This window comes from Setaria italica, chromosome VIII (genome assembly GCF_000263155.2).
Source record: "Setaria italica strain Yugu1 chromosome VIII, Setaria_italica_v2.0, whole genome shotgun sequence".
NCBI lineage: Eukaryota > Viridiplantae > Streptophyta > Magnoliopsida > Poales > Poaceae > Setaria > Setaria italica.
The window spans coordinates 38,969,590-38,982,766 of NC_028457.1; the positions used below are offsets into that span (position 1 = coordinate 38,969,590).

At 46.2% G+C, this 13,177-nt stretch overlaps 1 protein-coding gene and 1 pseudogene across 2 annotated transcripts; both read left to right on the plus strand.

Annotated features, from left to right (window-relative positions):
* Positions 1-1,391: 1,391 nt before the first annotated feature.
* LOC105915007 lies at positions 1,392-3,323 on the plus strand (annotated as a pseudogene).
* A 2,176-nt stretch (positions 3,324-5,499) lies between these two features.
* LOC101768091 (disease resistance protein RGA2) lies at positions 5,500-10,202 on the plus strand. Of its 2 annotated transcripts, none has more exons than XM_022828880.1 (3): positions 5,500-5,837; positions 5,925-9,780; positions 9,982-10,202. In XM_022828880.1, exon 2 carries the CDS (start codon positions 6,023-6,025, stop codon positions 9,704-9,706), a length of 3,684 nt encoding a protein of 1,227 aa, XP_022684615.1. In that variant the 5' UTR covers positions 5,500-5,837; positions 5,925-6,022; the 3' UTR covers positions 9,707-9,780; positions 9,982-10,202. The 2 variants fall into 2 exon arrangements, with proteins under 2 accessions (XP_022684615.1, XP_022684614.1); XM_022828879.1 differs by having other exon boundaries at positions 9,994-10,202.
* The last annotated feature ends 2,975 nt before the right edge of the window (positions 10,203-13,177 follow it).

Consider the following 13,177-nt stretch of genomic DNA (forward strand, 5'->3'; position numbering starts at 1 on the left):
CATCATGGGCCCACATGTGAGTTACTGTGTGACACTGTGCGGTCAATAGTCAACACTGACCAGGGACACACCTGGAGTAACTGTGTCGACGGTAAAATTACTACGCGTACTCAGGTTAGTGTACACGGAAGTCTCGTTTACCCCTTTCCTTGCACAGAAAAATTTCCAAAAAATTCCTAAAAATACTAGAGCCACCCTATAACCCATCCAAACCTTTTGCACCCCATTTCCATCATACAAAATTATGGGAAAATAAATTTCACCACTCAGGCACTCATAAATTCCAATAAATCACATAAATTCCCGATAAATTCCCAAAAATCATCTCTCCTGTCAAACTCCGTTTCTGTCAATTCTTCCACCAAAATTCTTCTAAAATTAAATCCTTGATATCCCTTCCGGTGCCACCATTAGTTTCTTTGTTTGATTCTTGATTTGTTCATGTATTGCTCTTCGACCTGTTAGTCACTAACATCACACAAACCCCTTATGCTCATGCATGCATATACACTGTAGCATGTATACAACTATATGAGTATACATACACCCCCCTTCACACACCTACCACCGATACTTTTTTTATTTTTGTTTTTGCAAAAAAAAAATCAAAACTATTTAGTCCCAGTTGGTAATACCAACAGGGACTAAAAGGGGCGGGAGGTAGCCACTGGCGCCGTGATCGTTTTCTTCCGGTTGGTATTACCAACTGGGACTAAAAGGGGATATTATATCCCGGTTTTGGGACCCGTGATAAAAGACCCCCCTATCTCGACAAGTTAATCCTAGATGCATTTTCGGAAGATATGCACCCTACAAACCGGTACTAATACCGAATTTTCTAATAGTGAATGGTGCCGGTAGGCGTCCCCTTCAGCTGCATTCTCTTCCAACCTGCATACAAAGAGTCACTGGAGATAGCGTGATACAACCTCGGTTAGTCAGGCGATCAAATGATATAACCTCGAGTTAATCTAGGCCGAAGCCAATTAGCTTCCGTGTTTCTATCTGAAGCTGGCAGAGTTAGCGCCTTGTCTGGGCGAGCTAAGACCCGGGTTATAGGCGAAGGGGATGAGTTTTGGACAGATCCCCAACATCTCGAAAAATTAATCTCGGTTGGGCATTGGAGAGTTATGCTCCTTCCCAACCGGGACTAATAGTCAGTTTTCTACTACTGGTTGTGTAGAGGTGAGGAGGCGAGGGTTTTAGGTGAGGACGATGAGGTGGCACCGCTCCCTTTCTCCGATTCAACTGTCTCTATAAAATTGATATGGTTAGATATGTCATATTCTGTGGTACCACCTCGCGATCACGATGTGTGTGCCTCTATATATGTTGTGCCATTGCAGTCCATTCGATCGAGGGAGTACCATAGCGTGACTGAACTACTGAAAATGAAAAGCCTACACTTCTGCAACAACACAGTCTACCCCTATGTTTACAACCTGACTTCCTCCTACATCGACCAGAACAATGAGGCCACCATGGTGACCACCACCTTGGTCATGTTTATGCTGGCCGTGTTCGTCTTCAACCTCAACCTCTTCAGCCGCTTCTTGGACGTGAGCGCGATTCTCAACCCTAGCGTCCGCCTCTTCCTCTCCACCTCCCTGTCCCTCTTCCTGCCGGTCATGTCCTACCTCTTCTCCGAGGCCAAGAACCAAGGTGCAACGACGACCATGGCTGCTAGTACTAGTAGCTCCAGTTATGGCGAGCTCGGTGACGAGCTGTCACTTCGAGCTAGGACGATCCTCATGTGGATGCTTCTTGTGGAGCTCCTACGCAAGAAGGTGGAGGCCGTCCTGGTCAACGTGGGCATGCAGTGGTACTCAGGCGCCATCGATCGCTTCGCCCGCATTGTTTGGCTCTGCTAGCTCGTCTTCTACAATGTCAAAAGCCCCGGCAAGAAGGCGATCTACGGCACCTTATGGGTCCTCACTGCTGCCAAGTTCCTGCAAAGGGTCGTCGTCAAGATGGTGCTGGAGCGTTCCTTCGCCTACGGAAGGAACACCCAGCTGCTCAACTCATACATGGCCCAGATCATCCAACAACAAGAGCAAGAGGAGCACTTGGGGTCATCGTAGGCGGAGCTGTTGAAGAAGTGCGAGTACACCGTGATGGGAGAAGACAACCTGGAGAGGACGGCTGGCCGGCATGCATGGCTACCAGGTCGAGCTGAACAAGGCAGCCGTTGTCACCGTTGGTGACATTTGGACGCAGGCAGCAGCCGAGCCGGACAGCCTCCTCCGGAGAGAACACCTCAGAAGGCTCTGCCTCTCCTTTGTTCTCTACAAGCTGCTGCGCCGGAGGTTCGAGGACATCCCCACAACAAGGGAGGAGACCCGGAACTGCCGGAACCTCATCTTCAAGGGCATGTTGAAGGAGGAGGCGGAGCAAGGTGCCGAGGTCGCACTGTTCCAGTCTTCAACGATGAGACCCAGTTCGTTTGCGAGTACTACCATTCCGTCCTACCCGTCGTCTTGTCCGACCCTTTCTTCTTCATAGCCAACTACATCTTGTTTCCCATTGTAGTTTGTGCCTTCTGCCTCCTAACATTGATCATCTGCGGCAATGGGAGCGTCCACTACGCCTACCAGAGCATCAAAAGTGACAACTACATCATATACACTGGCGCGACGACGCTGACCAGATGCCTCCTGAGAAACATCGCCCATTCACCCGAGGTGCTAGCTGTTCGCCAGCATCGACCTAGGCACCACCACTCTGCTCATCCTGGCCTTCGTCTACGAGGAAGTCGTGGAGGTCCTCGTCTTTATCCTCTCCAATTGGCTCATCGTGTCGCTCATCTGTCAGTACACCGCCAAGCTCCACTGGCGGCAGAGCCGCATCCTGTGTCGGCTCATCCGCGGCATCCTGTGGGTGCGAAGCATGCTATAAGCCACCCTAACCTCTGCTTCAAGCAGCTCTCCGTGCTAGGGTTCTTCCAACTGTCGTCGCCTTCGCCGTTCATGGTGCCAACCAAGGCAGTGCCCAAGGAGGTAATTAAAGATTCTTCATCGGTAATGTCGCGCGGTTCTTGGTTTCAAGTACTGCCTGTATTTTTTTTATTTTTTTTTTGCCTTGTCATTTGGTCCGTCAGAACTAAGTTTGTCGAATTCCTTCTGAATAAGCTTGAGACGCTGGTCGTGCTTGTTTGTTGGTGTGCCTACGTGCCGCGTAGTTGTCGTAGCAAATACTTTCGGTTCCATATCGCCTGTGACATTCAGCATGTTGTCTTTTTTTTTTTGAAGCGCATTCAGCATGTTTCGCAGATGTTTGGAAGGATGATCCAAATTCTGAATGCACAGACCATGTTGGGAAATTGATTTCCCCACTGCGTGTCTGTGTTTACATGCATCTTCTTACTGTGGTTCCAATGGCCCGTCTAGGCCCATACAGGCCTATCAGGTGGATGGGCCGGCCGGCCTCCTGGATCAACAAGGCCGGTATCCCTTCTTGCCCGTCCGCCCCCGCTGTAGAAACAAAACCAGAACCAGCAGATCCCCCGGGCCCTGAAGAGAAAGACGATGGCAACAGAAGAAAGAGCTCGCGACGAAGCCGGCGAAAGCCCCCCAAACCCTCCCCAGCCCAGGCAGCGGCGGCGCGACGAGATGGCCGACGACCCCACCGCCGGCGGCGGGAACACCGTCGAGGACGTCGTCCGCGCGGAGGTGAGCATCCCCGGCCGGCCCTCGTCCTCTTTGCTGCGAGTGCCGGGGAATCCGATCTCCGCCCGTGCCGACCTGGCTCTGCTCGGCTGCCCCCGATCTGCCCGCGCAGGTGGCGGCGCCTCGCCCCCAGTTCGGTTTCGGGTTAGAGGTGTCCCATCGTGGTGTCTGGGCGGGGGGAATCCGGCGACGAGGCGTTCTCCCTCCCGTTGGCTCGGTTGGCGCGGACGGACGCGGTGGGCCTGGTTGGGGAATCTGTGCCCGTTTCGATTTGGGTGTAGAATAGGTATACGTCTGCAAAATTGATAGAATTAGGCCCGTTTATATCGGTCCTGGTACTTGGGCCATGACGCTTTGGATCGCCCACAAAAATCCACAAACGCAGGCAGGGCCGGTCATCCCGGATAAATCCAAAATGATTTTTACCGGTTACCGACCCCGGCGGTTTCGATTTTTACCGAAAACCGGTCGGTAACCGGTAAAAACTGGACGAATTCAAAAGACGAATTGCCAGCGCAACTGGTAAAAACCGCTCGGTAACCCGCCCGAATTCAAACCGCTTGGTAACGGTAAAAACCGCATAGTAAACTGCCTGAATTCAAAATTTGAAAATTTTGAATTCGAGCGGTTTACTGTGCAGCTGAACCGGTGCTGGACCGGAGCGGTTGTTTTCGTCGGTTTTGTAAATCCTATTTGTGATTCGGTGGGAGCATTGCGCTAAAGACTCGGGCATAAAGATAGATAAAAGCAACAAAAGAAACGGTTTCCCAGCTAAAGGTGGTGGGCCAAGTGACAGCTAGCAGTGGAGAGGGGGGCATTCCAGCGGCCTGCAAGGCGGTTTCCCAGCTGGCCCGTCCTCATTTACTAATCCCCACCAAGCTTAGGGGGTGTTTGGATCCCGGACTAAATTTTAATCCCTGTCACATCGAATGTTTGACACTAATTAGGAGTATTAAACATAGGCTAATTACAAAACCAATTTCACAACCCCTAGGCTAAATCACGAGACGAATCTATTAAGCCTAATTAGTCCATGATTTGACACTATGGTGCTACAGTAAACATTCGCTAATGATGGATTAATTAGGCTTAATAGATTCGTCTCGCGATTTAGCCTAGGGGTTCTGCAATTAGTTTTGTAATTAGCTCATGTTTAGTCCTCCTAATTAGCATCCGAACATCCGATGTGACACAGACTAAACTTTAGCTCCAGGATCCAAACACCCCCTTAGCATCTTTCCTTTCGATGAAATAAAAAAATTGTTAATCTCAACTGCTCCTCGATTACCGCATAGATTAACACCTCTTTAGCCTTTGTGGCACGGCACCTAAGGCTCCGTTTTCTTCCATTGACTTATTTTTAGCACCCGTCACATCAAATATTTAGATACTAATTAGGAGTATTAAACGTAGACTATTTACAAAACCCATTACATAAGACGAATCTAAACGGCGAGACGAATCTATTAAGCCTAATTAGTCCATGATTTGACAATGTGTTGCTACAGTACCATAGTGTCGTATCGATGGCATTAATGAGCCTTAATTAGGCTTAATAGATTCGTCTCGCCGTTTAGATTCCACTTATGTAATTGGTTTTGTAAATAGTCTACGTTTACTACTCCTAATTAGTATCTAAACATTCGATGTGACACGTGCTAAAAATAAGACACGGGAAGAAAACGCCCCCTAATACTTTCCTCACCTTTGCAGTGCCGTGGGCCCGCCACTTCCCTTCTGGCCCACAAGTCATGGAGGCGCGCGAGGAGGGGTATCGGTTTCACGATGATTAATAAAGAAAGACACCGGCACACCGCACCGCATGCACCTCCACCACTTGCGTTGCCTTTGCCTTTGCTTTTCCCCGAGCTCGCCCGCCTAGGAGCTCCAGCAGCCGGTCCGCTCCGCCACCGGTGCGGCAACCACGCCGCCGTCAGATCGCCTCGCGCGGCCACCGGTCGTCCCCGCGATACACCGCCGCCGGTGCGCCGTGCGCGGCGGCGCTGTCCCGCCGCTCCTCCGCCTACCGTCGGCCTGCGCCACCACCAGCGCACCGGCAGCACCGCGAGCTGCCGCGACGCCCCGACGTTGGTCCTTCCTGAGCCCGGTGTCGTCACCAGCGTAGCGGAGAAGCTAATTACCTGAAGCAATTTGTAGAAACGAATAGTACTGGTTCGTTCACTTATTTCTTTGCTCAAACTTAATTTCTGCTTAGAGTTTGTGCCTAAATTAGCTGCTTATTCTGCTGGTTGCACGCAGGAGATCGAGCTACGGGCGTACGGCCGGATCGGAGGAGGACATATCAGCCGGGTTCCTGTTGGTTGTGTACTTGTGTTCCTGCCGACGGAGAAGCAACCATGGCCGAGTTACTGATCGGGCCACTGATCTCCATGGTGAAGGAGAAGGCATCCAGCTACCTGCTGGACCAATACAAGGTGATGGAAGGCATGGAGGAGCAGCGCAAGACCCTGGAGCGCAAGCTGCCAGCAATCCTGCACATCATCCAGGATGCGGAGGAGAAAGGAGCCTCCCGACCTGAAGTTGCAGTTTGGCTTAAAGACCTCAAGACAGCGGCCTATGAGGCCAACGACGTCTTTGATGAGTTCAAGTACGAGGCGCTTCGGCGAGAAGCCAAGAAGAAGGGCCACCACAGCAAGCTTGGAAATGAGGTAGCAAGACTCCTAGTCCCCGCTCGTAATCCCATTGTATTCCGTTACAGGATGGGCAAGAAGCTACGCAGGATTGTGCAGACCATCGAGGCCTTGGTCACCGAGATGAATACATTTGGTTTCAGGCACTTGCAGCAAGCACAGCCATCAAGGCAGTGGCGACAGACAGATTCCATAATCATTGACTCCGACAGAGATATTCTTAGCAGATCTAGAGATCGGGAGAAGAAGAAAATCGTGGGGATGCTCCTTGATCAAGCTAGCAACAGGGATCTCATGGTTCTTCCAATTGTTGGGATGGGTGGGATGGGCAAGACCACCTTTGTGCAACTCATTTACAATGACCCTGCAATCGAGAAGCACTTTGAGTTTCGGAGGTGGTACTGCGTGTCAGATGATTTCGATGTCAGTACCATTGCAAGCAACATCTGCCAGACCAATGAGAAATATCGTGAAAAATCATTGCAGGAGCTCCATAGTACAATAAGTGGAAAAAGGTACCTCATTGTGTTAGATGATGTATGGAATCGGGATGCTGATAAGTGGGGAAAACTAAAGACCTGCCTTAAGCAGGGTGGCAAGGGCAGTGCAGTACTAACAACAACTCGTGATGCAGAAGTGGCTCGCATTATGACCATGGGTGTAGCTAAAGCCCATAATATCGAGAATCTGAGCGATGAGCATTTAAAGGAAATTGTCCAGAGCAGAGCATTCAGCTTGCAAAATCCAAATATGGAAGAGCAAGATGGCATTCTCAGTGGATTTGTTCGTCGATGCGTTGGATCTCCCTTGGCTGCCAAAGCCTTTGGCTCTATGTTGAGTAACAGGACTAGTATAAATGAATGGAAGGATATATTAGCTAAAAGTAACATTTGTAGTGAGAAAACCGGAATTTTACCGATCCTCAAGCTCAGTTTTGATGACCTATCCTCAGATATGAAGCAGTGCTTTGCATTTTGTGCTTTATTTCCTAAAGATTATGAGATCGATGTGGACCTCTTGATTCGACTGTGGATGGCACATGATTTCATACCTGTGCAGGAGGATGACAATCTAGAAACCGTAGGAAAATATATTTTTGAGGAGCTAACTCGAAGGTCATTCTTTCAAGATGTCAAGCAAACACTTCCAATAATTGTCAAGCAAACACTTCCACTTCCATATCGCTCTGTTGGAATTCTTCGTAAGTCAACCATATGCAAGATACATGATCTCATGCATGACATTGCTCTATCTGTTCTGGGGAAAGAATGTGTCACTATAGTTGGTAAGCCGAGCATCAACAAGCTGTTGCTAAATCCGACCCGCCACGTCTTCTTATCAATATATACTACTTTCTGGAAAGAACAGGTTACAAGTCTACTGGATCATCTATTGAAGAAACAAACTGCAATGCTCCATACGTTGTTTATCAAAGATTATGGTCAACCCCTTGATATATCAAAGTACACTTCACTGCGAGCATTACACCTTCCAGCATATGAGTATCTAAGTTTTGGACAGGAACAGCTTACAAGACACATACAACACCTAAGGTATCTTAATCTGTCGTCACATGAGTTCGAGAAACTTCCTGAAGGTATAAGCATGATGTATAATCTACAATCGTTGGACCTCTCTCATTGCATAAAGCTTCGTCAACTTCCAAAGGATATGAAATATATGGCAAACCTCCGACACCTCTATACCCATGGATGCAAATCATTGACGTGCATGCCTCCAGGACTTGGACAGATCACTTCTCTGCAGACTCTAACATATTTTGTTATTGGTGATTGCTTGGGATGTAGTACTATCGGAGAACTTCGAAACTTAAACCTTGGTGGAGAGTTAGAGTTAAGTGGTCTGCAAAATGTAACAGAAGTGCTTGCAAAAGCAGCCAATCTTGAAAATAAAGAGAAACTCACACACTTATCTCTCAAGTGGAATGATGATGCCCCTGAGAAAACAGATTCTCATAATGAGGTGTTAGATGCCCTTAAACCTCATCACCGGCTAGAGATGCTAAGAATAAAGTCCTACAAAGGCACCAATTTACCGTCATGGATAACAGATCTTAGTATGTTGCATCACTTGACTGAGCTCCATCTGATTGGTTGGACGCTGTGTGAGGAATTTCCTCAATTCTGCCATTTCAAAGCCCTTGAAGTTTTGAATTTGGAAAAGTTGGACAAATTGCGAAGCCTATGCAGCCATATGGTGTCTACGCCATTTCCAGCACTGAAGCAACTCGGGTTACATGATTTGGAGAGCTTGGAGAGATGGGTCGCAAGAGAAGGAAAAGAAGATGAATTAACATTTCCTGTACTTGAGGAGGTTGATATAAAAAACTGCCCAAAGTTGACTAGCCTACCTGAAACACCAAAGCTCAAGGTTGTAAGGCTGGATGAAGGCAAGCCGCTGCTCTCCTTAGGAATAGTTAAATCAAGGCACATGTCTTCAATTTCTAAGCTAGTACTGTGTGTCCGTGACACAGAAGCACTGCCTCAGATAGATTATAATTGCGATTCATCACAGAAACTGGAACTATCTTTGGGTGACACAGAAGCCGCACCTCTGTCGCGACTGAGCATATCTGGCTGCAACTTTTTCTTCGTATCAAGCCAGTCACAGCTAACACCTGGGGTCTGGAAATGGTTTGAACATCTTGTAGATTTAAGAATTGAAAACTGTAATGTGCTCATCTACTGGCCAGAAGAAGTGTTCCAAAGCTTGGTATCTTTGAAGGAGTTGTGGATTAAGTGCTGCAACAAGCTAATAGGGCCCACACAAGCGAAAGGTGGCGAACCTACACAAACAACAGGTCAAGTCCTGCCACATCTAAACGAGATAAGTATACATAGTTGTGAAAGCATGGCACAGCTCTTCATTCTTCCCCCATCTATCAGATTTATTTTTATTGACGAATGCCCTAAGCTTGAGTTCATATGGGGAAAGGAGGAGCATCTTGACGCATATACATCGCTGGAACATTGCCGCGACCCTGCATCCACCACTGGTACCCTAGAGCAATCGCCGTCTCCAATAATTCATCGTCCATGCCTCGAAACTCTATTAATAAGAAGCTGTGATAGCCTGGTAACACTTCCAAATCTACCACCGTCCCTCAAATATTTATGCATCTACAGCTGTGAGAAGCTCTGCTCCGTGTCAGGAGACCTGTGTGCACTCGAGGAGCTACAGATTGTTAACTGCAATAAGTTACAGTCAGTCAATTCCTTGGGAGACCACCCATCATTAGAAACACTGATTCTATATCGCTGCCGATGCCTTGCATCTTTAGGATGTGATGGTGGTCGTGGGAGTTACTCTGCTCTTCAGAGCCGTAAGATCAAATACTGCCCAGCCATAGACATGAAGCAGTTTTACTAACGCCATCAAACAGCTGCTTGACAGCTTTGTATAGGAAGACGTATCACACGTTCATTCTAGCAGCTCTGATGAAGGTACGACCTTTCACTTTCCTCTTATTCAATTTGTTTCCTTCAGATTTCCCTGCTTTGCATGCCCTCCTATTTTGTTGATGAACTGGTTAATAGATCGGTTTGTGGGGTGGGATTTTGGGGTTTCATCTTCATTCCGCGGTCCTTTCTCACTGATGTAACCCCACATATTGTTGGTTTATACGGCTATTAATTGGTTTTCAGTCTTGGATGCAGTTGACGTGCATAGAGAAATTCTCTTGGTGTTGAGATCAGCTGATGCGGAATCATTGAAGTACTACTGAAATGAGGTCATGATCGGTCTCAGTTTTGGAGAGCAATTTGTGGTGAATGGAAGCAGTCCCAAGGCTTCAAGAACTCATGGAGTTGTGCTTCAAGAACTCATGAGTCGTGCTGACCATTCTCCACTGCCAGAGCCTAAACTAGGTACGTGGAAGGCGCACTGTGTTTTGTCAACCACACAATTCCTTTATATAAGTTGGTATAGTAAAACACCATACCTTCGTATGTGTTAATCAAATCTGATTTAGCACATATATGGGGGACGTGTTGTTAACTTGTTACCTCATGCTTTTCATTTTTTCTGTGCAGACATGACCCATTTGTCCTTAAAAAGCATAAAGGAGGGCACTCACATGTACAAACGGGGGGTGTTTGGTTCAAGTTGCTTATTTTTAGTCCGTGTCACATCGAAGATTCGAAGACTAATTAGAAGGACTAAATATGAGTTAAATATAAAACTAATTGCGCAGATGGAGGCTAAACGGCGAGACGAATTTATTAAGCCTAATTAATCCATCATTAACAAATATTTACTGTAGCAACACATTGTCAAATCATGGACTAATTAAGCTTAATAGATTCGTCTCGCCGTTTAGCCTCCAATTATGTAATGGGTTTTATAAATACTCTACATTTAATACTTCTAATTAGTATCTAAACATTCGATGTGATGGGTGCTAAAAATAAGCCAAAGTAATCAAATGGGGCCAATCACGCCACTACCAGCTGCTGGTAATGCTCTTGTCACTAATGTACAGTACTCCATCCTGTCATCCATGAAAGCCGTGGAGAATATGATGTCACTCTGAGTCCTTCAGTTTGCCGCCGTGTAGGGACAATATGACCTGTCTGGTGGTATCAAGAAGGTGTTCACGACCGTCTGGTTCTAGCTTGGTTGCTTTGGAGAGGATGGCTAGTTCTGTCAATATTTCTCTGTTCAGGATTGCAGTAGACCCTGTGCGCAAGTTTGGATTCATCCTTTCTCCTGATGATGATACGGCTCAGTGTCTTCGTGGACACTATGTGACAGTTGGTCAGGAGAAGACCTTCTTTGATCTTGTCAGCAGTGTTAAGGTAATGCCTTTTGCTGTTGATATCTGTCCGCACCCAAGAGTTTCAAAATGGTTCTGATCTCTGTTATTTCAAGGCAAATGAAGAAACATTTAGATGTCTTTTGTCAATGAAATGTCCAACTATTGGGTCTGTTCGCTTCAGCTTATTCAGCCGGCTTATCAGCCACCAAACATTGTTTTCCTCTCACAACAAATCAGCCGTTTCAGCTTTTCAGCCGGCTTATAAGCTGAAGCGAACAGGCCCATATCTGCAGCAGTTAGATCTTTTTTTTGTTTGTGTAATATGCAATTCTGAAACTGCAATATCAACATTTAGATGTCTTTTGTCAATGAAATGTCCCAGCTTTACAGCTGCAGCAGTCAGATCTATTTTTGTTTGTGTAATATGCAAGTCTGAAGCTGCAGCAGTCAGATCCTATGTAGCAATGCAGCATCAACATATCAGCATCAGATGTTCTTTGTTTATGAACTATTGTAAATATGGATGGCTTTAATTATCTATGAACAACTACATATATTGAAATATTATTGTTGGAACTAACCTTTGCTTTTGATTGTGTGACATATAAAGTCCTAATAGCATATTTTATAATTACCATTCAGATCTTTAAATTTGTCCTTTTGTGCTATTGATATTCTGGACCGTTTGATTAAATTCGGATGGATTACAAAACCGTGTGATACATCAACCTCTATCATTCGATTTTGTATGTCCTCCTATCCGAGCGTTTCAGCCAACAAAAACACTGGAGTGTGGATGTCCCCCAAAACACTCGAGTGCCAGGTAGACAGTTTACCATCAGTATTGCCTTGACGGTGTCTCTGGTCAGGCCGTACTCTTGTTGAACGGAGAGCAGCACATCGATGAACTCCTCCTCGTCCTCACCATCGACCATCTTGATCTTGTGCTTGTCCATGAGGCTGTCCAAACTCCAAAAGGTCATCCCATATCTTTCTGTGCTTGTCATATCCGATTTTAAAAGTAAAATCATACGAATGAATTACATGTGCGCTAAGATCAAGTTTCACACATCAACGACTTCTGTAATACATAGTACCATAACGTAAAGAGAGTATTAAATTTATTACATGGCTAAAAGTCTTTAATACGAATAGCAAAACGAGTTCTTATTCTAGTAACGGAACTCCAACAATGACAACGACTCCACATGAGTTGACTGGTGGCACACGTACACCTAGAACTCCTCAAAGTATTGAAGGACCTCCTCAATGTTGATTTGGTCTGAGCAGCAGTTTTAGCAAAGGTGAGTACACCTTATGGTCGGTACTCAGCAAGTGTGAGGAATGTGTTGTGTAAGGCTATTCAAGGATGGGCTATGGTTTAATAACATTTCAGCATTTTAATTGGTTGATCAAGTTTTATTAGCAACAGCTAAGTATAAGTTTATACCACCCACATTAAGCATGCACATAAATGAAGATAACAACAATAAATAACATCAATTTAATTCAACTTTCAACACATTAATTATGTGAGGGTCCAGGTTGCTTTTGACCGTGAGCACGGCTGTTATAACAGTTTTACACTCTATAGAGGTTGTACATCTTTACCCACAAGTCGTATAAAAGTTCAAAATAACTTTAGACCCAACTATGTTGTGTTGACTAGGCACAATACCACATTTTCGAGGCGTGATTGCATAGGGACGCTACGAGACCTTTACAAAGTTTCCCCAATCAGTGGTAACCCGCTAAGGTTTCGGTGTCTGGCGCGCATAATCCTCCCTAGTGGGCATAGGGTCTTAGCCAAGCTCCCTAATGTGCATGGTGTCTTAGCAAAGCTCACTTTTCAAAAGGACCGGGCTATACAACGACTCAGTCCCCCCTCTTGCCCTTTCGGTAAGATTACCCCAGACTAGAGTCTCTAATTAATTAGCCAAGATCAGAGCCATATAGTTCGTATGGTTGTACTATTTTTCTGGGTGGTTGCTCCATGTTCTAATTAAGCATGGTGATCTTGTATTAATGGAACATATAGCATAAATAAAAATAAGTTTAAGCATTGGTTCATTAATACCACCATA

Bases quoted from the DNA above. Each gene is read 5' to 3' on its own strand.
- LOC101768091 (XM_022828880.1), top strand. From the start codon at position 6,023: ATGGCCGAGTTACTGATCGGGCCACTGATCTCCATGGTGAAGGAGAAG.